Source organism: Mugil cephalus, chromosome 10 (genome assembly GCF_022458985.1).
Source record: "Mugil cephalus isolate CIBA_MC_2020 chromosome 10, CIBA_Mcephalus_1.1, whole genome shotgun sequence".
Classification (NCBI taxonomy): Eukaryota; Metazoa; Chordata; class Actinopteri; order Mugiliformes; family Mugilidae; genus Mugil; species Mugil cephalus.
Genome location: NC_061779.1, coordinates 542,501 through 566,909, shown reverse-complemented (window position 1 = coordinate 566,909; position 24,409 = coordinate 542,501). Strand labels below are relative to the sequence as shown.

The window sequence follows — 24,409 nt, the reverse complement described above, 5'->3', positions numbered from 1 at the left end:
TAGAGGCATGAATGAGTGAATGAATGAGTGAATGACCCTGTGAATGTTTAACACATCAAACATTTAGATCCGTTTACTAACTGTAACACTAATATATTTTGTATTTTATTGTATTTGTAACTTTTTCTTTTTGCCTCATGGCAAAATAAATGAGTTCCTGTGGTTTTTCAGTCAAAGATGATAAAATAGAGTCTGTGTCTATGATCCTCATTTAATTCTAACAATTATCAAGAGAAGCTCAAAATAAATGAAAGGAGATGAGAAGAAGGATGATGAGGAGGATGAGGATGAAGAGGAGGAGGAAGAGGAGGATGAGGATGAGGAGGAGGATGAGGATGAGGAGGATGATGAGGAAGAGGAGGAGGAGGAAGAGGAGGATGAGGAGGATGATGAGGAGGAAGAGGAGGATGAGGAGGATGATGAGGAGGAAGAGGAGGAGGATGATGAGGAGGAAGAGGAGGAGGAAGAGGAGGAGGAGGATAAGGAGGATGAGGAGGACCAGTGACACAGGAGCATAAATCCGTCCAGAGTTTGAGGCGAAGGTGAAAATAAGTGACTCAGGTTGTTTCCAGGTGAGTTTTCATGCAGGACAAAGACACAAAGTGTTAGTTTCATTTCAAACCTGAAGAGCAGAAACAGTCGTTAATTAGTTCATTAATTAGTTCATTAATTCGTTCATTAATTGGCTCATTAATTCATCTTCAACATGGATTCACTCTGACTTCAGTCTCTTCAAGGTAAATATTTGTTCTTTCTCTGTTTCATGTGTTAACTGTTGAAATTGCAGAAAAGTTTTGCACATTTTTCCTTCTCATGCGTCGCATGAAGAGGAACCGGAAATAAAACCATCACCATCATCACCCCCTCCCCCACATCTTATGAAACAAACGGTTCACATGAAGAAACGAGCTCTTGACTCTCAACATTTAACAGCTGTGACTTTTTCTCTTCTTTCTTGGAGTGAAGTCAGAGTCAAACAGCTTCCACACTGAAGCAGACATGTTTCCACCCCCCACCACTCCCCCCCCATCCTCAGGCACCTCACTGGAGGATCTTCTGCCTCGTGTCAGGCAGTTTCAGCGCCACCAGGCCGCCTCCCACCAGCGCGGCCGAGGACCACAGGACGGGGACGGCCTTGGAGACGCCCACGAAGCCGGAGAAGGTGGAGCTGCCCAGGACGGCGGCGAGTTTACAGAGAGCATTGAGGACACCGAACGCAGTCGCCCTGGGGAGGAGGGGAGAAACAGAGCTGGGCTTTTATTTTGAAGAGGAATGACAGGAAGAGGAAGAAGTAGAGGAAGAAGAAAAAGAAGAAGAAGAGGAAGAGGAAGAGTCCACTACCTCTTGGAGGTGGGGTACAGCTCCACGGTAACCACCTCGATGCCGTTCCAGGCTGCGGCGCTGACGCCACAGAACAAACACTGCAGGACGATGATGGCTGATTCACTGAAGCTCAGGAACAGGAACAAGGTGCAGCCGGCTGAAATGAGCATGGATCCACCTGAGGAACCGGAGCCAGAGGAAATTTAAATGTCACAGAAGAATCACAGCATCGACGCCACCACATGACCTCCTCGTATCTGATATGAACTGTTACTGGCATCTAACCACATCTCCTAGGAACGAAGAACACTGGAGACCCATGTACTACAGTTATTATTATTATTGAGACCATTATATATGTTACTGAGCAAAATATAATGTAATATATATAATAATTTTGTAATTATATGTATGTATGTATGTATATTACAAACACCAAAGTAACTTTGGATTAGTAGATTTCTTGTCATCTTCCTGGTAGTGTTTTGGCTTTATGATGATGATGATGATGATGATGATGATGATGATGATAAGAGCCCTGGGTGGAGTCACCTATGATCTTGACTCGGCCGAACTTCTCCATGAACAGGGCTGAGATGATGTTTCCTGGGAGGACGGCCAGGCTGCCCAGGAAGCTGACCAGGTAGATGAGGACGTCGTTGTCCTCCTCGGTGTCCAAGTGGCAGCCATGTTTGTTGTTTAGGAAGGAGGTGTTCTCCATCCTACAGTCGATGAACTTCTCCTCCCATAGGTCTGCAGGGTGGTAAGATGAGGAGGAGGAGTAGATCAACTCAGAGGTTAGGGTTAGACTCAGAGTTTGCTGAACCTGCTTTGTGAAATGGACCCCAGGTCCTGTACTGTTCTTTAGACGTCTCTATGCAGATGATGCAGTGTTCTATGTTAATGAAGAGAAGTTAGAAAACCTGAAGATGCTCGGTCAGAAATATCAAAACTCTATCTATCTATCTATCTATCTATCTATCTATCTATCTATCTATCTATCTATCTATCTATCTATCTATCTATCTATCTATCTATCTATCTATCTATCTATCTATCTATCCATCTATCTATCATACTTAATTAATAGAGGTTCAGCTTTGAAATAAATCTTGATTTATTGAGTTAACCGGTGGAAACCAGGTCCCAGGTCGGTCCATGTGGAGACCTAACGAGATGGACCTGGTTGACATTGAACCTGTGAAACGTTGGATTGTGACCTCGTACCTTCTTGAACCGGCTCTACCTGAACCCACCTGTGTTGTAGAAGACAGTGGAGACGATGGTGCAGTTCTCAAACACTGTGTCTGTGGACCTGATGTCCTCAAAGTGACAGTCTTCAAACAGAGAGTCCTCAAACTTCACTGACTTCATCTCTATACTGATGAACCTATGAGGATGGGATGGGACACAAACCAACAGACACAGGGCCTTTCTCAGTGCACTGTCCCACTTGTGTTCTTGGGAGTTTGGACTCCTAAACCTAAACTCGGTCCTGTTGTAACCAGAGTCTGGAAACATCTGTGGTTCATTATGATCCAAAGAAAACACGTCCAACCAGAGACATCTATCAGGTATTAGTCTGCACAGAAAATGTAACGGCCTCCCCTAAAAGCTCATGTTAGCCTGTTAGCTCATTAGCCTGTTATCTCATTAGCCTGAGGATATGTGGACCTTAAAGGACTCAATGCTGCAACTCAGTTTGTGTAACTGTTTTAAATTCAGTCAACGCATTTTATGGTAGAAAGTTGTCGACCTAAACAAACCTGAAGCAACTTCTCTGAGACTAAATGATTGAAACTCTAAATCCTGGAGCAGGAACTAGTCTGAACGCCTGATTATTTAAAAATCTGCAACTTTACAAATCCAATAAACCAAACGACACCGACTGAAAACATGAACCAGGAAACCTTTTAATCCTGCACATGCTCAGAAACATTCACAGTTATTGACTCATTCAGTTTGTTTGGCTCCAAATATCATCTTTAAATATCAATCTGATCCCGAAATACTGCAAACATCATTACTGCTCTGATGATGGAGGCAAACTGAGCTCCAGTCACTCTCATTTGAAGACAAACCAAAACTTGAAGAGACACATTAGCCTCCTAGCTTGACGCTAGCTCAATGCATTCTGGGACACTGAGTCGTCTAGATGCTGAACCCAAAGGAACACAAGTGAAGGACGTGAAGGCAGATTGAGAGAGGCCTAAAGAAAACATGGACTCTTCTATTCAGCACAGAACCAGAACTGACAGAATGGGCTGGATCCAAAATAGCCGCATCATCTACGTGACAATGCATCATCTCCATGACGATGCATCATATCCACGACAACGCAGTTCAGCTTATTCTGTCGGTTTTACTCTGAAGATCATAGAAGTTCAATAATCGACAGCAGAGAAACCTCCTGCAGGGCTGAAGACACACTCCGTCTCACTGACGGACCAGGAACCAGAACCAGAACCAGAACCAGAACCAGGACCTGGACCAGGACAAGAACCAGAACCAGGACCAGGACCAGATATGGGAAATTCATTCATCTGGACTCACTAGAGTAGATCAGTCTTCTTCTGTCCTGCAGTAAAACTCTAGGGCTGAAATTTAGAATTTCCAGGTATTTTAATGAGAGCCCTGTGGAGGCTTAAACTACAGAAGAAAAGAAATGTTCCTTTTTTTAAATTTTTTTTAAATAAAAACCCAATAACATTTTTTTTCCAGGTTCATTCAGAGCCAGAGCTCTGGTTGTGAATGACTCTAAACGAGGGAGTGTGTCTCTTCCTCCTCCTCCAGCTGTAAACCTCTGGATGTATTCAACATAAAACTGGTCTGTTCATAAATTAAAGCTGTGAAGCCTCATAAGCCTCAGGTTTATGGTCTTCACTGGAGCTCCGCCCCCTCACATGCAAATGAGCAGAGGACAGCATGCTAGCTTCTGTTAGCAACATGACTGAGAATGAAATGACTGAATGAACGGGGCCGTAAACCTGAACCCGTCTCACTCACTTGTCCCGGATGTATTCGCCCTCCTTGTGGATCTGGTTCTCCAGAGAAAAGTTGAAATGGAAGTTCTCCACTCGTTCTCTATGGAACACCTGAAAAGAGGCGGAGCAACGAGGAACATGGGTTTAATAGAACAGGTGCTAACACGCTAACATGCTAAAAGGTGTTTTATGTTAGTTATAATAAAAAGGAGTTAGTTACATTATTAGGGTTAAAATGTTGACAGTTCATAGAAATAACATTAACTCATTTCACTTCCTAATTTAAAGATTTAAAAAAATCATATATATTTTGCTTTTGAGATATTTGTGATACTTTTATTGTTTTCTTATTCTTTACATTCTAACTAAACTCTTTTATTGTTTGTATAAATATAATTGGAAAATACAGACATCTTTATTATCAGTGTATGTATAAATAAAATAAAGTATTTTTATAAATGAACACTGTGCAGCTGAGACCTGAGAGAACAAGAAACACGAGGAACTTTAGAAACGACTCTAGATGAAAGACTGAGCTTTAATTTAACATCGCAGAGGACGAGCTGAGACACACGGACCAATCAGAGCGGGTTAATTAAACCTGATCATAATTAACCAGCTGATACTCTGGTGAGCAGCGCGTCCTCATCTGTTCCTGTCTCATGTTCTCATGAATAAAAACAAAGAGGTTTTACCTTGACCCTGGCCTCGTAGTCCTGGTACTGCAGGTATTTGATCATGTCAGGAAACCACACGGAGAGACCGTAGTAACTATGACGACATGACAAATAAACATGTTAAACAATAAACAATAAACCAGAACCATCAGAACCCCAGAGGTTCTAGAAACACCACAGAGCTCACATGTTCTCCAAAGGTTCTAGTGAAACAGAACCAGGTCCACTCAAAGGATCAAACCAAAGAACCCAAAGTTCCTCCACGTTGGGTTTTTACCTCTTAAAGTGAATCTGGCTCCAAAATGCTACTGATTCACTACAGGAGGCAACGTTCACACAATTCAACCTTTGGACATTTTATTTCTCCTGGACGTCATCACATTCTACCATTGAGCTCATTATACGATCCAGAAGAAGATGGCAGAGTCAGTGTGTAATATGCAGCCTTGTGATTGGTTCAGCAGAGATAGGGGCGGGGCCACTGTGTACGGGGCTTAGATTGACAGGTGTCCAAATTTCAGCCTCTGAAAACTTCCATGTGACCAGGGAGAAGTAATGGACCCGTCTCTATCATAATCAGGTCGGCTGATGCTCGGTACTGATTGGTTGAATGTTTGTGTGATGTTGACTTTCTTATGTAAACTACATTTATTTAGCGTTTCATATTCAAACTACTGATAAACTACTGATGTGCTGATGTGGAGTGAATCGTCCTGTGTGTTTGTGGCGCGGACCGACCTGAAGGCCATGCAGAACCAGATGACGGCCATGAAGAGCGTCGCCAGCCTCAGCTCAGGGGACAGGAGGGACGCCACGTTCCTCAGGACCTGGAGCAAACACCCAGAACCAGATCAGAACCAGACCAGAACCCGACCAGACGTCTGAGTCTGAGTCCAGGCCTCGTACCAGTTTACAGAGCGTCAGGGACCTGACGGCCCAGCGCTGCACCGGCGTCCCCGTGGAGCTCTGGATCTCGATGAACTCGTCCTCGGCCGTCTTTGGAGTCTTGATGTGAGTCACCTGGAGAATAAAAACAGATCAGACTCAGACTAAATAAATACATCTAATCCGTCATCACATTCAAATGTTAATTGACGTACTAAAGACTTTTATTTATCTTATATGTTAACAAATACACCATAAAACACAGAGCACCTTTATTATTTCATTCATATTCTTATAAATAATGAATTTTTCCATTTTATTTGTTCGTCCTGATTTTTCTCACCATGTTCTTCGTTCATTTTATTCCCTCTAAATTTGTAGACAGTGATTTGTGCCTTTATATATTTCTTTCCGTCTTATTTGTGGTTTCATTTCTTTACGTTACATTTCTCTGTATTCCTTCATACGGACGTGTTTCAGTCTTTCTTAGCTTCCTTCTCAACAACCAACCGTTTCTACTGTTTTCTATCTTCAATCAAACCGAATCAAATCAAATCTGCACCAGTTTTTAGTCACTCAGTCTTTAATTAGTTTAATTAGCTGAGTGTTTTAGAGCCCGTCCTTTAACGATGCTGCACAGCTTTAATTCTCAAAGTGGTAAAATGTTCCATGAATTAACTAAATGCACTCAGAGAGTTCAGTAATTTACAGCTTTAAGAAATATGGATCCCTCCGTCTCTGTTATAGATTTTACATTAAATAAATTCAAACGTGGAGCTGAGAACAAACATTTGTTCTGGAAGAAGGAAACAGCTTCTCTGGCTCCATTTCACCTTGAACCAGGACGGAGGATGAAAAACCAGGAGCCACATCAGAAGCGAAAAACTCTTTAACTCTGAGCAACGACTTAAACTGGACTCACTTCTCGTTTCCTTTGTGTTTCATTTATTTATTTAATTAAACAAGTTAAAACAGTCAAAACTAAATCAAATAAAGTTGCTAAGACTCTATATCATTAAACATAAACCTCCATGTTCAGGTTTAGGATGAACTTCATAAAAACTTCAATATTTGTTTGTGCCACTAAAATAGTTTGTGTATTTATTGTCGGGTCCATATTTGGTTCCTCTCGGGGAATTTTCTGCATGTTCTTCTATGAATTTTTATTTATTTATTATGAAAATGTGTTATATATAATTTTCATTAATCTACTCTGTTCCTAATTTAAAAAATGAATAAATAAAATGGATCTATTTTCCACACATATATCTCACTGTATATGTATATTTATTCGCTACTTGCTCTTTTAGTTCCCACTTCTCTGTACAGACAAAGTCTCTTTATATTGTTGTTATTTTTGTATATTTTTATATAATATTTCAGAGGGCGATGGATAATAACTGTATATTAGGACCTGTAGTATTTACAGCAGATGAAGACATGAATGGTGGATGTCACGGTGTCGTCGTGGCCCCTGTTAGAAGAGGTCCTGTACTCACGGTGAAGACCTTCTCGGGTTGACCCTTGGCCCTCCAGTTGGTGTCGTGGACCTGTTTCAGGATCATCCAGGCCTCGTCGTGTTTGGCGTTCTGCTCTCACACAACAACACGTTCACAGTCAACGTTCACTCGACAACAACTAGAAAACAGCTTTAAAGACACAAAGGATTTACAGCAGATTCACTTAAACACTTCACGGGTTTCTGAGTCGGACCTGGAGATACAGAGGGTACGAACGAGATGTCACAGCCAGTGACGTCTCCATGGTTACGGCCACTGAGATTAGCAGCATTAGCTTAAACCATAGCTTTAATAGCGTCTAAACTGTAAAATTCATTTAAAAAGGTGAAGAGCTGTTTTTAAAGCAGTCAGAGATATATTTTATATTTTACAGATTTCTCAGTAAATGTTTCGCTGCATTAGAAGAAACAACTGGAATCCAGGTGTTGTGGTTCATTTAGTGTCAGGTGATATCAATTCCTGCTGTATTTGTAGATGAAGTCGTACCTTAAGTTCCTTCTTCAGTTCTGAGTTCTCAGTCAGATCAGTCTGTGGATGTTGTTGTTGTGTCATAGTTACACAGTAACGACAGTAACTATTTCAGTTCAACAATAAAGTGAATATTTGTGATCTCTCCTCGTCGTCCTTTTAACGCTACAGCATTGTACGGCTAACGTTACTACTCAGTGAAGCTCTTAGCGTTAGCATCTTTTATTCAGCTACATTTATCAGGAAACGAACTGAAACTGAGGCCAAATCCACACTAGTTCATATGAATCATTGTTGAGTCCAGTTACGTTGATCTGATGATCCACATTTTCCTCGGTCTCTCTGTATTTACTGATACATTTCACTGTTTTTGACAGTCAGGGGGCGTGGCCTCATGGGGCGTGGCCCCAGGCAGCAGTATGTCAACGCCCACCCTCTATTACCTCCAGGTATGTGGACTGTCCCTGGCCACTGATTGGTCAGAGCGAGGAACCCGTTAGACCAGAGTCTGAGTCTCACCTCCAGGAGGAAGCGGGGGCTCTCGGGCATGAAGGTGAGTCCCACCAGAGAGGTGACGGCCGGGAGAGCAGCCACCAGGACGAACACCCTCCAGCTGTGGAACTGGAACTCTGAGCCCATACTGAAGCCCCAGCCTGACAATAAAACACAGGAGTCAGCACATACGGCCCAACACAGGGTCTAAGGGACCAGACAGAACCAGGACCAGGACCAGACAGACCAGGACCAGACAGAACCAGGACCAGACAGAACCAGGATCAGGCAGACCAGGACCAGACAGACCAGGACCAGACAGACCAGGATCAGACAGACCAGGACCAGACAGACCAGGACCAGGACCAGACAGACCAGGATCAGACAGACCAGGATCAGACAGAACCAGGACCAGACATGAGTCCAGATTAAACTGATTATCATTAAGACATTTCATTACTTTTTAAAGCACAGTAGATTACATGTAAACCTTGTCCTAATTTATCTCGTCTTTGCTCTACAGGAAATGGAAAAGGTCTAAAGTTGTTGTTCCTTTTTATTGTGTTGTGTTACTGGTCCGGTGCCTTGAGATCAAACTGGTCTGAATGAAGCGTCCTCTCATGTAGACATAGACACATGTATCCCACCGTATGTGGGGATGATGCCCCAGGCCGTGAAGGAGGCGTAGATCCCTCCGATCATCCAGAACATGCACAACCAGGACAGGTGCTCTCCTCTCTTATCCATCTGGAGGAACTCGGAGAAGTACGAGTAGACGATGGGAACGCTGCCTCCGATGCTGAAAGAAAGAAATAATACAACATGAAGAGTCTCACTCTGAGCTCAGCGACCTGGTTCCTGGGTCCCTGAGGAACACGGTTATTCTGAGACCAGCTCTGATGTGTCACTGCTACAAAACTGCACCTCTGCACAGCTACATATATAAATATACTTATTTATTTATATGCAGAAGAATTAAAAGATGCTTTAAAGGCAAACAGCAGCTGAAGGAAAAGAGACTGGAACCAAGAAAACAGGAAACCTGATCAACATGAAACTATTCACAGAATAAACAGATAAATAAAGATAATAATTTATAAGTCAATTAAACCAGTCGTGAACTCGTTTGAAAAGAGAGACGATGGAGAGATCTGGGTCATCTCCTAAGACTCCAGACATTCAAGACTGGAGGAGGAGATGGAGCAGAAGGAGATGGAGGAGGAGGAGATGGAGGAGGGGGAGATGGAGGAGGAGGACATGGAGGAGGACATGGAGGAGGAGGAGATGGAGGAGGACATGGAGGAGGACATGGAGGAGGAGGAGATGGAGGAGGACATGGAGGAGGAGGAGATGGAGGAGGAGGAGATGGAGGAGGAGGAGGAGATGGAGGAGGAGGAGAGGAAGGAGGAGATGGAGGAGGAGGAGATGGAGGAGGACATGGAGGAGGAGGAGATGGAGGAGGAGGAGATGGAGGAGGAGGAGATGGAGGAGGGGGAGATGGAGGAGGAGGAGATCAAGGAGGAGGAGATGGAGGAGGGGGAGATGGAGGAGGAGGGGGAGATGGAGGAGGAGTGAACATGTCCCGATGCAAACTCATGTCACATCATCTGATCTGGTCTCCATGGTAACGGCTGTTGATCAGGTGGTTGGATTCATCACTAAAACGTTATGAGCATTTAAACCTGGGGTCTTAGTGGAGATGCTGGGGTCAGAGGTCAGAGGTCAGAGGTTACATTAGGTCCATGTAAAGACAGAAGCTTGATTTTTTACCCGATGCCCGACAGCAGCCTGAAGAAGAGGAAGAAGCCGTAGCTCTGAGCGAATGAGGACAGGAAGGCAAAGACGCAGTTTATAGCCAAGGCCACGACCAGACAGCGACGCCGGCCCACTTTATCAGCCAGACCCCCCCACAGGAAGGCCCCCACCATCATGCTCAGGAAGACCACCAGACCTGCAGTCACACACAGACACAAGGAGATAAAGGGTTCACTACACTTTAAACCAAGAAAGTGTTCAGTGTAATACCACCAGCGACCACCAGGGGACGCACCACAAGTTTAGACGTGTCTCAGGAAACACTAAATATTCTTTCTACTTGACTAAAATCACTCCTTTTAGATCAGTGAAGGTCCTCAATGTGGGGGTCAGCGCCATCTAGTGGTGAAGATATAAACTCCTGGAAGCAGTGATGGGCGGATCAACCCAAAGTATCGATAGTATCGTTACCACGTTGGTATCGGTATTGGATCGATACTTATGCTTAAGTTTCAGCTTTTCTTAGTGAGGTTCAGAAAACTCGTCTCCCCCCGGTCGGTGTGAATTCACAAACACTGCATTTAGTTTTATTATTAATTATTGTTATTATTATTTATGATGCTATTTTTTGATCTTGTTACATTTTTTGAGTTTGTTTTATTGCTTGTTATGTTTGTTGTATTGTTGAAAATTTTTTCTTTCTTTTTTTTTCTAACTTTAATTCAAATTTGGATATTGATGATGCATCCCGATGAAAACAGCTGTTTTCAAAGTGAAAAGTATCGGTATTGGTATCGGTATTTGTATTTGGACACAGACAATGTAGAACAACAAAGACACAAACTAAAGATAAAAAGTCAGGACTCTTGTTGTTCTCTTGTTGTTTCAGGACGTCTCATGAACGTTTCAGCTCGTCCTAAAACGAGCGGCGCTGCCAGAAACCGGACGTAGAGCAGATGGTCCACGCACCAGGAGACTCAAATATATACGAGTCCCTGGAAGACACTGGACGCCAAGGTCACAGACACACAAAGATACAAAGACACAAAGATACAGAGACACAGAGACACAGAGACACAATGAGACACGAGACAATGAGACAAACTCTTACCCAGAGTTCCTTTCTCTGCGTTGGACAGACAAAGATCTTTCTCCGCTGACGGCAAAACGAATGCGACCACGAAACATTCGACGCCGTCGGCCATTAGAGCCAAACCCAGAACCATGAACAGCGTCCACTGGAACTTCCCGTGTCCACAGTCCTGCATGATGTCCTCGTACTGCTCCGATAACTCCTCCAGCTCCGAGACGGCGCTACCGGTGGCTCGAGCTTTAGCCCTGAAAAAACAGACAGTTATTAGCAAGCTAATACCAGCAGCTATGGTAGCACAAACAAATTGACATTAGCCTAAACAATATAACATTAGCTGCTATGTTAGCCTAAACAAGATAACATTACTGTTTAATTAGCATAAACAATCTGACATTAGCATCAACAAGATAACGTTAGCCTTTAATTAGCATAAAGAAGATAACATTAGCTGCTATGCTAGTCCACTGTTTTAGCCAAAAACTACCTCCCAAAATTTAGCCTTTAATTGGGATAAAAAAGCTAATGTTAGCCTAAATAAGCTAGTCGTAGCCTCTACTATAACTAATTCAACTCCACATCTCTCAGACGATGTGTACGACTTCTTTTAATCTGATTAATCTGAATGAATCCACAGGAACTGAGATTAATCTGAGACTGAATTGACCTTCTGATGTCTCACCGTGCATCTCTCGGAGCAGCCTTCACCTCGTCCGGATGTGGGATGCCTTGATATTCTCCTTCGTACATCTGATCCTCTTCATCGTGTCCTTCGGTCACATCACTTGCAGCGTCCTCTTCCTGGGGAGGGTAGTCCGCCTGGTATCCGTATTCCTCATGGCCCTCTCCATACGTCCCGTAGCTGTCACCCACTTCTTGGTGGTGGTAGATGTTGTTCTGGTAGTGGTCAGCCATCTTGGCTAACGAGGCTAAAGGCTAGTATTGCAGTACACTAGAAGGTTTTGTCTGGTTAACTCTGTGTGACAGTGAGTGAAATTATCCGGTCAGAGTCATTAGTGACGTATTTACTGTGTGAACATGAGGCTCGTAGAATCATGCTCCAGAGTCCGTCACATCATCTTCACTCCTGAAAACAGAAACAATAATAATGTTGTTAATGCAAACGTTAAACAGTGAAATATAAAACTCATTTCCAGAGGCTCTGCTAATGGACAGTTGTGCTTCAACGTTTCAGTGGGTCGTGGGTCCAGGAACCATATGTAATCATTTCATCACATTTTAAATTGCTTCCCTGTTCCTCTCGGAAAAACTTCACTCATCTAAAGGTTCTTTTAGTCCTCTGGGACCTAGACATCATAGTCTTTGTATGGAACCAAGGACTACCCCGGTACGATTCATTTCTACTTGTACCACAACAGTCTGACTCGCTCTGTAACTACTCCACCCAAACACTAACGAGGACCAATCACAGCTCTGGTTCCATTTAAACACAAACGAGGACCAATCACAGCTCTGGTTATATTTAAACACTAACGAGGACCAATCACAGCTCTGGTTACATTTAAACACTAACGAGGACCAATCACAGCTCTGGTTCTATTAAACACTAACGAGGACCAATCACAGCTCTGGTTCCATTTAAACACTAACAAGGACCAATCACAGCTCTGGTTACATTTAAACACTAACAAGGACCAATCACAGCTCTGGTTCCATTAAACACTAACGAGGACCAATCACAGCTCTGGTTACATTTAAACACTAACGAGGACCAATCACAACTCTGGTTCCATTAAACACTAACGAGGACCAATCACAGCTCTGGTTCCATTAAACACTAACGAGGACCAATCACAGCTCTGGTTACATTTAAACACTAACGAGGACCAATCACAGCTCTGGTTCCATTAAACACTAACGAGGACCAATCACAGCTCTGGTTACATTTAAACACTAACGAGGACCAATCACAGCTCTGGTTCCATTAAACACTAACGAGGACCAATCACAGCCCTGGTTCCATTAAACACTAACGAGGACCAATCACAGCTCTGGTTCCATTAAACACTAACGAGGACCAATCACAGCTCTGGTTCCATTTAAACACTAACGAGGACCAATCACAGCTCTGGTTACATTTAAACACTAACAAGGACCAATCACAGCTCTGGTTCCATTAAACACTAACGAGGACCAATCACAGCTCTGGTCACATTTAAACACTTATAAGGACCATTCACAGCTCTGGTTACATTTAAACACTAACGAGGACCAATCACAGCTCTGGTTCCATTAAACACTAACGAGGACCAATCACAGCTCTGGTTCCATTAAACACTGAGGTCACACTCCAACAGTTTCACGCTGAAAAGATTCTCCTCAACAAACATGAACATCACGATGATGAAGCAGCAGCAGTTTTCTACTTCAGTCTTGTTTTTATACACAGCTCATTTCTACCTATTGGTATCAAAGCACTTTACAGTCACATCCACACATCCACTCTCAACAGAGAACAACAGAAATATTATATTTGTCTGGTTCTGTGGGTTCTTGTTCTCTCCTCTGAGGCTCTTGATGAGAGTACACAGTCGTCCATTAAGCTAACAGCTGATCACCATTAGTGGTCAGATGATGGCCGGAGGATTTATAGCTTCACTTTGTTGTGTGAAGGTTTGTTTAGCTCATGATGACCCGCCCTGGTTAACTCTGACAGTCCGGATCATCTCTGGAGTCAGTGTCAGGTCTGGTTCTGGTTCAGGTTTTATCTGGTACTGGTGTCAAATCGGTTCTTTAGAAAATGAGCCGGTTCTTAAAGAATGAAAACATAGAAACTTTCTCCAAAAACGTTTCCTTTTTCTTTTTAAGGCATTTTGTGATGTGGTAGTTGAACAGAATGTTAATTTAAATAATATAAATACAACTAAGACTCAGAAATAAATGAACTGATATAATAGTAATAATAATGAACCAGAGTCGTGGGGTCCGTCTCATCAGAGACGCTATATTTCTGGTCTTTTAATAAAATGCTATGCTAATGCTAATGCTAATGCTATGTGTGGTCAGATGTTGGATCTAATTACAGGTGTTTCCTCCTTGTTGCATTTTAGAGCTGAAGACCAGACAAACTTTACACAAACGTTTGGTCTCAGACGTGTTGGTTCACTTCCAGTATCAGGACTCATCCCTGTTGGGAGGATGTTTGATGAAAGTCACTGAGCAGAACGACAACTAAGTGACAAACATCTTTTTAAAAGTGACTAAACCAAACAGGGCTGAGAGGATTACGATAAAATGATTTCTGCTTCTCTGTCGGTTTAATCCTCTTTTCTTGTGTTTTATTTCTTGTTTCTCTCTCTCAAGAACAGAATGCTAGAAATAAAAGAAATACAACACTAGAAAGAGCGTCTCTGGAAAAACTCTTGACTGGAGCTGCTTAGCCGGCAGGAAATTAAAATCCAGCCAGAGTGAGTTGTTCTGAGCCTCGCTGCTCGTTTCCATCTCATGATTGATCCAGTTTTATCTGCTGCTACTGACAGACTCTCTCCCACTGACGCTGATAATTAATCTGAGAGCAGAGTCAGCAGAGCCAACGCCAGCATGGAGGCGTCCACCGAGCAAGAAAACTCTTCTGCTTCGTCATAAAAATACAGATCCAGAAAACTGAGTCAGCTCCAAACATATCACCATTAATTAATGCTCAGTGATTTATCCTTATGGGCACTCGTTTATCAGCGTCAGGTCTCAAAGAAATTATTCAGTTAAATGATCAAATACTTTTTTAGTTTTTACCTCAGAACGCCAGATTATTTGATTCATGTTTAAACCTCCAAAAGATTAGTCTGTATGATAATAAAATTCACAAAAGCAAAGATAAGAAATTAGATAAGACTGAGAGGTGTCGTCTACTTTTACATTTATTGTGATTTTAACTCATTTCAGATTTTTTCTGTCATAAAATCTCAGGTTGTTCACGAGTTGTGACGTGTTCGCTGACACATTCAGAAATAAATAGTGGGTTAAATAAATACGTTTTAAAATGTGACTCAACTACCTCATCCTTTAACTATGTCTCCTCCATAGACCGTATATAAATATGGACTAAACACGTCTCCTCCATAGACCGTATATAAATATGGACTAAACACGTCTCCTCCATAGACCGTATATAAATATGGACTAAACACGTCTCCTCCATAGACCGTATATAAATATGGACTAAACACGTCTCCTCCATAGACCGTATATAAATATGGACTAAACACGTCTCCTCCATAGACCGTATATAAATATGGACGCCACGTCTCCACTTCCTCTCATTTATCCAAACTGACGCTACAGGTGGCACCATCTTGTGAGTTTGGAGCCAGAATCTGATCGAGGGTGGAGCCATGATATCGAGGCCCATTTCACACTTCCTCCAGACTCACAATGCTCCGCCCTTGTATTTTAGTGGAGGGGTGGAGCTTATGACCTGTACTTAGCATCAGTGCTATATCTAGAAGATATGTGAGAACAGTGGCTTCAGAGATAACAGAGTGTAGCAGTACAAGAGATGGAGTTGAGACAGCGTTAGCAACCATGCTAAACTGGGCGGAGAAAGTCTAACATGAATATGATAATACGGACACATATTTTTAACTATTCCTGGTTTAAAAACTAGTTAAACGCCTTAGTTTCTTCTATTTAAAGCAAGTTGTTTGTGGTTATTTCTTAAGAGCTTGTATCTTCATTATTTATCTTACATGCAAAATGATAAAAAATCTCATCGAGCTGAATCGCCACCTTTCTGCACAGTATTTAGAGTATTTGGTACCTAATGAAGTGGCTAGAGAGGGTGCTGTTGTAGACCCTCCAGCGCTACATGAAGCTACGTGTTAGCTGCTATTCAAGGTCAGATGAAACTCTACAGAGAACAGCAGCTCTCTACTTCCTGTAACCTGAGACCAGAGGAAACACAACAACCAGGAGGCTCCGCCCCTCAGAGGACGGACAGAAGACATTGGACATGGAAGACATCTTGTCCACACAACATGTCCTCATGAGAACGTGAGGACGAGAGACATGAGAGACGTTTCACTGCCGGTGCTTTAGAAATGCAGCGAGTAGAGAGACAAACGCTGGGAGGAGACATTAATAATGCATCACGTTCTCCAGCATCAACAACATCCTGTGGTTTCTTTCACCACTAACCCTCTCATCACTACCAACCCTCTCATCACCACCACTAACCCTCTCATTACCATCACTAACCCTCTCATCACCACTAACCCTCTCATCACCACCACTAACCCTCTCATTACCATCACTAACCCTCTCATCACCACTAACCCTCTCATCACCACCACTAACCCTCTCATCACCATCGCTAATCCTCTCATTATCATCACTAACCCTCTCATCATCACCACTAACCCTCTCATCACTACCAACCCTCTCATCACCACCACTAACCCTCTCATTACCATCACTAACCCTCTCATCATCACCACTAACCCTCTCATCACTACCAACCCTCTCATCACCACCACTAACCCTCTCATTACCATCACTAACCCTCTCATCACCACTAACCCTCTCATCACCACCACTAACCCTCTCATTACCATCACTAACCCTCTCATCACTACCACTAACCCTCTCATCACCATCGCTAATCCTCTCATTATCATCACTAACCCTCTCATCATCACCACTAACCCTCTCATCACTACCAACCCTCTCATCACCACCACTAACCCTCTCATTACCATCACCAACCCTCTCATCACCACCACTAACCCTCTCATTACCATCACTAACCCTCTCATCACCACCACTAACCCTCTCATCACTACCACTAACCCTCTCATCATCACCACTAACCCTCTCATCACTACCACTAACCCTCTCATCATCACTAACCCTCTCATCACCACCACTAACCCTCTCATCACTACCACTAACCCTCTCATCATCACTAACCCCCTCATCATTACCACTAACCCTCTCATCACCATCACTAACCCTCTCATCATCATCACTAACCCTCTCATCATCACCACCACTAACCCTCTCATCATCACTACTAACCCTCTCATCACTACCACTCACCCCCTCATCATCACTATTAACCCTCTCATCATCACTAACCCTCTCATCATCACTACCACTAACCCTCTCATCACCATCACTAACCCTCTCATCATCATCACTAACCCTCTCATCATCACAACCACTAACCCTCTCATCATCACCACTAACCCTCTCATCATCACCACTAATCCTCTCATCACCACCACTAACCCTCTCATTACCATCACTAACCCTCATATCACCACTAACCCTCTCATCACCACCACTAACCCTCTCATTACCATCACTAACCCTCTCATCACTACCACTAACCCTCTCATCACCATCGCTAATCCTCTCATTATCATCACTAACCCTCTCATCACTACCACTAACCCTCTCATCACTACCAACCCTCTCATCACCACCACTAACCCTCTCATTACCATCACCAACCCTCTCATCACCACCACTAACCCTCTCATTACCATCACTAACCCTCTCATCACCACCACTAACCCTCTCATCACTACCACTAACCCTCTCATCATCACCACTAACCCTCTCATCACTACCACTAACCCTCTCATCATCACTAACCCTCTCATCATCACTAACCCTCTCATCACCACCACTAACCCTCTCATCACTACCACTAACCCTCTCATCATCACCACTAACCCTCTCATCACCACCACTAACCCTCTCATCATCACTAACCCCCTCATCATTACCACTAACCCTCTCATCACCATCACTAACCCTCTCATCATCACCACTAACCCTCTCATCACCACTAACCCTCTCATTATCACCACCACTAACCCTCTCATCATCACTACTAACCCTCTCATCACTACCACTCACCCCCTCATCATCACTATTAACCCTCTCATCATCACTAACCCTCTCATCATCACTAACCCTCTCATCATCACAACCACTAACCCTCTCATCATCATCACTAACCATCTCATCATCACCACTAACCCTCTCATCACTACCAACCCTCTCATCACCACCACTAACCCTCTCATTACCATCACCAACCCTCTCATCACCACCACTAACCCTCTCATTACATCACTAACCCTCTCATCACCACCACTAACCCTCTCATCACTACCACTAACCCTCTCATCATCACCACTAACCCTCTCATCACTACCACTAACCCTCTCATCATCACTAACCCTCTCATCATCACTAACCCTCTCATCACCACCACTAACCCTCTCATCACTACCACTAACCCTCTCATCATCACCACTAACCCTCTCATCACCACCACTAACCTTCTCGTCATCATCACTAACCCTGTCACCACCACCACAGTGTATAAAAATGTCTATTTATGATCCAGTCTGAACTTGTGGAGCCTGATGATGGGTCTAGACCACCTGTGTCAAACATACGGCCCGTGGGCCAAACGCTGCCCACCCCAGGGTCTAATGTGGCCCGCGGGCCAAACGCTGCCCACCCCAGGGTCTAATGTGGCTTACGGGCCAAACGCTGCCCACCCCAGGTCCTAATGTGGCCCACGGGCCAAACGCTGCCCACCCCAGGGTCTAATGTGGCCCACGGGTCAAATGCTGCCCACCCCAGGGCCTAATGAGGCTTACGGGCCAAACGTTGCCCACCTCAGGGTCTAAAGTTGCCCCACGGGCCAAACGCTGCCCACCCCAGGGCCTAATGTGGCTTACGGGCCAAACGCTGCCCACCCCAGGGCCTAATGTGGCCCACGGGCCAAACGCTGCCCACCCCAGGGCCTAATGAGGCTTACGGGCCAAACGCTGCCCACCTCAGGGCCTAATGTGGCCCACGGGCCAAACGCTGCCCACCCCAGGGCCTAATGTGGCTTACGGGCCAAACGCTGCCCACCCCAGGGCCTAATGTGGCTTACGGGCCAAACGCTGCCCACCCCAGGGCCTAATGAGGCTCACGGGCCAAACGTTGCCCACTCCAGGGTCTAATGTGGCCCGTGGGATGAGACAGGATCCTTTGTGATCTCAAGACCTGTGATGTGTTGTTTATGTGATAACATTAAATGACCAAGCAATGGTCTGGTCTACCCCACCAGTCCGTCTGCCCCCTGAGCCGGTCTGGAACCTAGACCAGTTCTGTCTGGATAGAGGATGACACATCACTATTCTCCTGTGTTCCTGAATCCAGACAAACATCATCATTAAGGTTCTTTTATAGTCCTACAGTTCCCTACCTACGTGGTCTACTCTGGTCTGAGTCATCTCTACAGGGACCTGGTTCACTCTGGAACAACTCCACCAAACACTAGGAGGCGCTGTGTCTTTTTACCAGGCTGGTTAAGTTTCTACTTCCTGCTTCAATTTCATCAACAACTATTTAGATTTCAGTAGGAGACACACAGCTCCCGGCAGGACCAATCACAGCTCTAGGTACACCTCAGCTACGATGCTATGGTCTACGCTAACGTCATAGCCTCTACGCTAACGTTATAGACTCTATGCTAACGTCGTAGCCTTTATGCTAACTTAACGATGAAGCCTAAACTCTGGTTTGGTCCAGATCAGGGTCTGAGGACCGGGAGGAGCTGGAGGACTCCCTCAAAGTCTGCACCAGTCTGACAAACATCTGTTAGTCAGGGTGGGGGGACCAGCCTGGACCAGACTGGACCAGACTGGACCTGGTCCCAGCAGCCAATGAAAAAGAGACAGGACCAGTCAAAACCTGGACCACAGAACTGGACCAGGGATTAAAGTCAAATAAACATCTACTGAAGCCAAAATCTGCTGGTTTGTTTGGACCAGACTAGACCAGACTAAACCAGACTGGACGAGACCGGACCAGACTGGACCAGACTGGACCAAACTAAACCAGACTGGACCAGACTAGACCAGATTGGACCAGACTGGACTGTCTGTCATTAGAATCTAAAGCTGAACCAGAACCATCATGTTTTGACTAGTGTACCTAATAAAGTGGCGGCTCAGAGTCCATATGTTTCAGAACAGAAGCAGCTTCAACTATAAAATATTAATTATTATGTTTTATATGATTAAAGAGTTAAAACTTAGCACATTCATTTAAACATCAAACTATTCAAAGTAGATAAAAGACGACTTCTCTCACCGGGACGAGACGAGATGAGACACAACTACGTCCTCCAGAAGAAAGACAGAGACCAGAAAAATCAGAGAAAGACCAGAGGAGGACGAGGAGGACGAGGAGTTTGTGGAGGACGGATGCAAAGAGCATCAACACACTGACGACGGATTAGAGCCAGGGAGGAGGGTAGTACCACCCCCTTCCTCCCCCCTCCCTCCCCCTCCCTCCCCCCATCCCACCTCCTCCTGCTCTCTTTCTCTGCAGCACTCCTCCCTGCTGACACCCCCCCCCCCCCCCCCCCCTCCACAGTGGTACGGTCCACCTCAGTGCTGCAGGAGCAGCAGGATCAGACCATGTGGACGTCAGGAGGGGAGGGCAGGGGGTGGGGGTGGGGATGGGCGTGGAGGGAGCTGGAAAGAGACATATGGGAGGACGGTGGGAGGGGGACGGAGGCCAGTGGGAGGAGGACAGAGGGATAGAGGGAGGGATGGAGGAGGAGGAGGAGGAGGAGGAGGAAGTGACAGATGTGTTGAGTTGGAGCTGAGAAGCTTGATGAGACGTTTTCTCGACAACGATGAACAAGCAGCTCCGTCCTCTGTCTGTCCCTCCACATCCCTCCATGTCCCTCCACGTCCCTCCATGTCCACGTCCCACATATTTATTCAGTTTTTATATCTTTTTCCTTTTTATTCAGTTGTTCAGGTTTGGATTTAATTTCCCCTCAATAATAAAAACCTTAAAAACTACATGTTGTGTTCACCTGTGTTATCATTGACTAATGTTTAGTTGTGACAAACAAAAAACAAGAAAACACTTTTTAACACCTCACTCTATTTATATATAAATTAGGTTTTTGTCCAGACATCTCCTGTTTATTGCAGATGAGTGTTACTGTGCTAGTTGTGTTATTAGTTGCAGATGAGTGTGACTGTGCTAGTTGTGTTATTAGTTGCAGATGAGTGTGACTGTGCTAGTTGTGTTATTAGTTGCAGTGAATTTACACACTTGTTTGCTGTGATGTTCCTCTCACTAACCTGGTCGGATTAAAGCCTCGGCCTGTGAACGCGTCCTCCGCCCTCCGGCTCCAACATATGCAGCAGCTGTTGTGTTCTCATTAGTGCGTTGGAGCTGGGAGATGAACACACATGAGCAGACACACAAAAGCCTGGCCAGGTGTTTGTGGTTCGGCCTCAGGTGCAGAGAAGAGTCCGGAAGTAATGATCAGACCCAGCGTTTAGCTTCACACTGAAACAGGACCAACGTTACATTTATATTAAAGCGACAAACGATTAAAACCTTTGATCAGATTCATCTCAGGTTGATGTGGATTCATTCAGATTAATCAGATTAAATCTCTGTTGATGTTTCATTGTTGATGAGCAAACAGAGAATAAACCAAACACCTTCAACAACCTTTAGTGTCTTTCTTTGTCCACCATGTGTCCACATGAATGTGTCCCTGTTGCTACGGAGACAAACTAACTTGTGGACATTGTCCAACCAGAGGAGAGCTGACGCTTCTTATTGAGAACAGTGTCTCCCAGTGAACAGTGGCTGCAGGAGTGGACACATATTAGCAGCAGCATTGGCAGCTTGTCTTTGTCTTGGTTTGTCTTGGTTTGTCTCCAGCTGTTAGCCGCGTTAGCCCAAGTGCTAGCAGAATCCCCGGCTAACGTATGCTTGGCTTGGTTCATGTGCTGTTTGAAGCTGGAAAGAAAACTCCTTCCTGCAGAGTGTGATGATACTTTATGTTGGATCAGTAGAGGCGTCTCACGTAGTTTAAATGTTGCAGGAACGTCCACTGATGAACAGCTGAGGACATGATGGACACACATGAACATTTAACACCTACAGACTAAACCTCTTAGTTTAATTCAACACGAGTGCAATAATTCTAGTGCAATAAGCCACCGAGTAGCTTTATATTTATTTCTAACTTAGTTTATATTCTGTAGAATAATAGTTTTGCCGTTTAAAACGTTTTATTTGTGTTAAATTAAACCCTGTAGCTCCACAAACATGATCCACATCAGGATCCAACGTTCACAAACAAACACGTCCAGGCGACGAGGAACATCTTTAATCCCACGACAAAGTGACAGAAGCACGGACATCTGGAGGATTACACCGAGTAATCTGAGCCAGTCCAACACAACACACTACACAACAACACAACAACACAACACAACACACTATACAACAACACAACACACTGATCCACACGATACAACAACACAACACCATCACTATAGAACCTGACTCGGTAAATGAAAACATTTGTATGTCAGAGGTTTTTCAGACGTATCCAGAGAAACATTTTTCTTCTTCTCTTCTTCTCTGGTGTTTCCTGTTTCCAGGGGTCATGTGACCAGTTCATCAGAGTGAATGGAAGAGAATCATAGATGTGACGTCACCAGAATGTACCTGCAGCGACCACATGGTGGCGATAGCAACAAGACGCTTTAGAAGACCCGGTCTGACCAGACCAGACCAGACTAAACCAGACCAGACCAGGCCAGGCCAGGCCAGGCCAGGCCAGACCAGACTAAACTAAACCAGACCAGACCAGACCAGACTAAACCAGACCAGACCAGGCCAGGCCAGGCCAGGCCAGGCCAGACCAGACCAGACCAGACCAGACCAGACCAGACCAGGCCAGACTAAACCAGACCAGACCAGGCCAGACTAAACCAGACCAGACCAGACCAGGCCAGACTAAACCAGACCAGACCAGGTCTGACCAGGCCAGACCAGACCAGACTAAACCAGGCCAGACCAGACTAAACTAAACCAGACCAGACCAGACCAGACCAGGCCAGACTAAACCAGACCAGACCAGACCAGACCAGACTAAACCAGACTAAACCAGACCAGTTCTTCTTTCTGACATTGATCTTCTGGATCTGGCACTGGAACAAATGAGATGGACTGTGTTGGACCGGTCTGGACGCTCCCTCTGCAGCCTGAGTGCTCCAAGAAAAAGAAAAAGCTAATCAATGAAAAGCAGCTTGATTAAAATATTACCCCCCCCCCCCTCCTCCCCCACACACACACACACACACACACACACACACACACACAAACACACATCAACACCCCCATTACCTCAATGAAAATAACTTCTGTCTCTAATAGATCTGTGACACACCAGGACCAGACAGAACCAGGACCAGCCAGAACCAGGACCAGGACCAGACAGAACCAGGACCAGACAGAACCAGGACCAGGACTAGACAGAACCAGGACCAGACAGAACCAGGACCAGACATGAGTCCAGATTAAACTGATTCTTATTCATTTTAAGGATTTTATTCATTTCATTAAATCTAATCTTGTTCTTCTTTGAACTGAATCTAATGTGTTTGTCTCTGTGGTGCAGACGTTTGCTCCATGACTTTATTCAGGAGCTGCAGCTTTTACCAGACTGAGGGTGGAGAGAGAGATGGAGAGAGAGGCTGTTTGGGTTTCACCTGATTTATAATGTATGGAGGAGGAGGAGCAGGAGGAGGAGGAGGAGGAGGAGGAGCAGGCGGAGGAGGAGGAGGAGGAGCAGGAGGAGGAGGAGGAGGGGGGATAGTTCATCTGCTCAGTGTTCAGGCTCCGGCCTCTGATTCTCATTTTACTGCAGCTTCAGATTCAGATTCAGGTTCAGGTCTCTATTTATGTGAACAGGACGATAACTCATCTGCAGATTTTCTACATGCATGAAATAAACAAACAAACCAAGGAACCAATAAGATCAATAGAACCAGTAGAATAGATCCAGTAAATAATGAAACGATGAACTCGTATAAATCCAGAATGAGTGCGTCTGTGTTTAAAAGAATAAAAGCTTTAGGTGATGATCACATCACAGCAGCTCGGTTTATTATTGATTTTATTCTTGTGCTGAGCTCCAGACACTGAAGCAGCAGATAAAAGGTTTCAATAAAAGAACGATTCATGTTACGCAGAATTAAAGGAAGAATCATTTAATCACTGAATGGATTCAGTGTTTTCTTTAAAGCTGTGACTCAAACATAGAGTCAAAATATGTATAAGAGTTGACTATCTGGACCTAGACCTGGACCTAGACCTGGACCTAGACCTGGACCTGGACCTGGACCTGGACCCGGA

At 44.5% G+C, this 24,409-nt stretch overlaps 1 protein-coding gene across 1 annotated transcript; it reads right to left on the bottom strand.

Annotated features, from left to right (window-relative positions):
• Window positions 1–406: 406 nt before the first annotated feature.
• LOC125015578 (synaptic vesicle glycoprotein 2B-like) lies at window positions 407–20,459 on the bottom strand. Its single transcript, XM_047597578.1, has 15 exons — window positions 20,318–20,459; window positions 11,877–12,281; window positions 11,216–11,442; window positions 10,120–10,300; window positions 8,997–9,148; window positions 8,377–8,510; window positions 7,369–7,458; window positions 5,891–6,004; window positions 5,723–5,811; window positions 5,003–5,078; window positions 4,330–4,418; window positions 2,580–2,713; window positions 1,876–2,076; window positions 1,342–1,501; window positions 407–1,225 (listed from the first exon to the last, which is right to left on the bottom strand). The coding sequence occupies exons 2-15, from the start codon at window positions 12,107–12,109 to the stop codon at window positions 1,042–1,044; spliced, it is 2,064 nt and encodes a 687-aa protein (XP_047453534.1). The 5' UTR covers window positions 12,110–12,281; window positions 20,318–20,459; the 3' UTR covers window positions 407–1,041.
• Window positions 20,460–24,409: the final 3,950 nt, after the last annotated feature.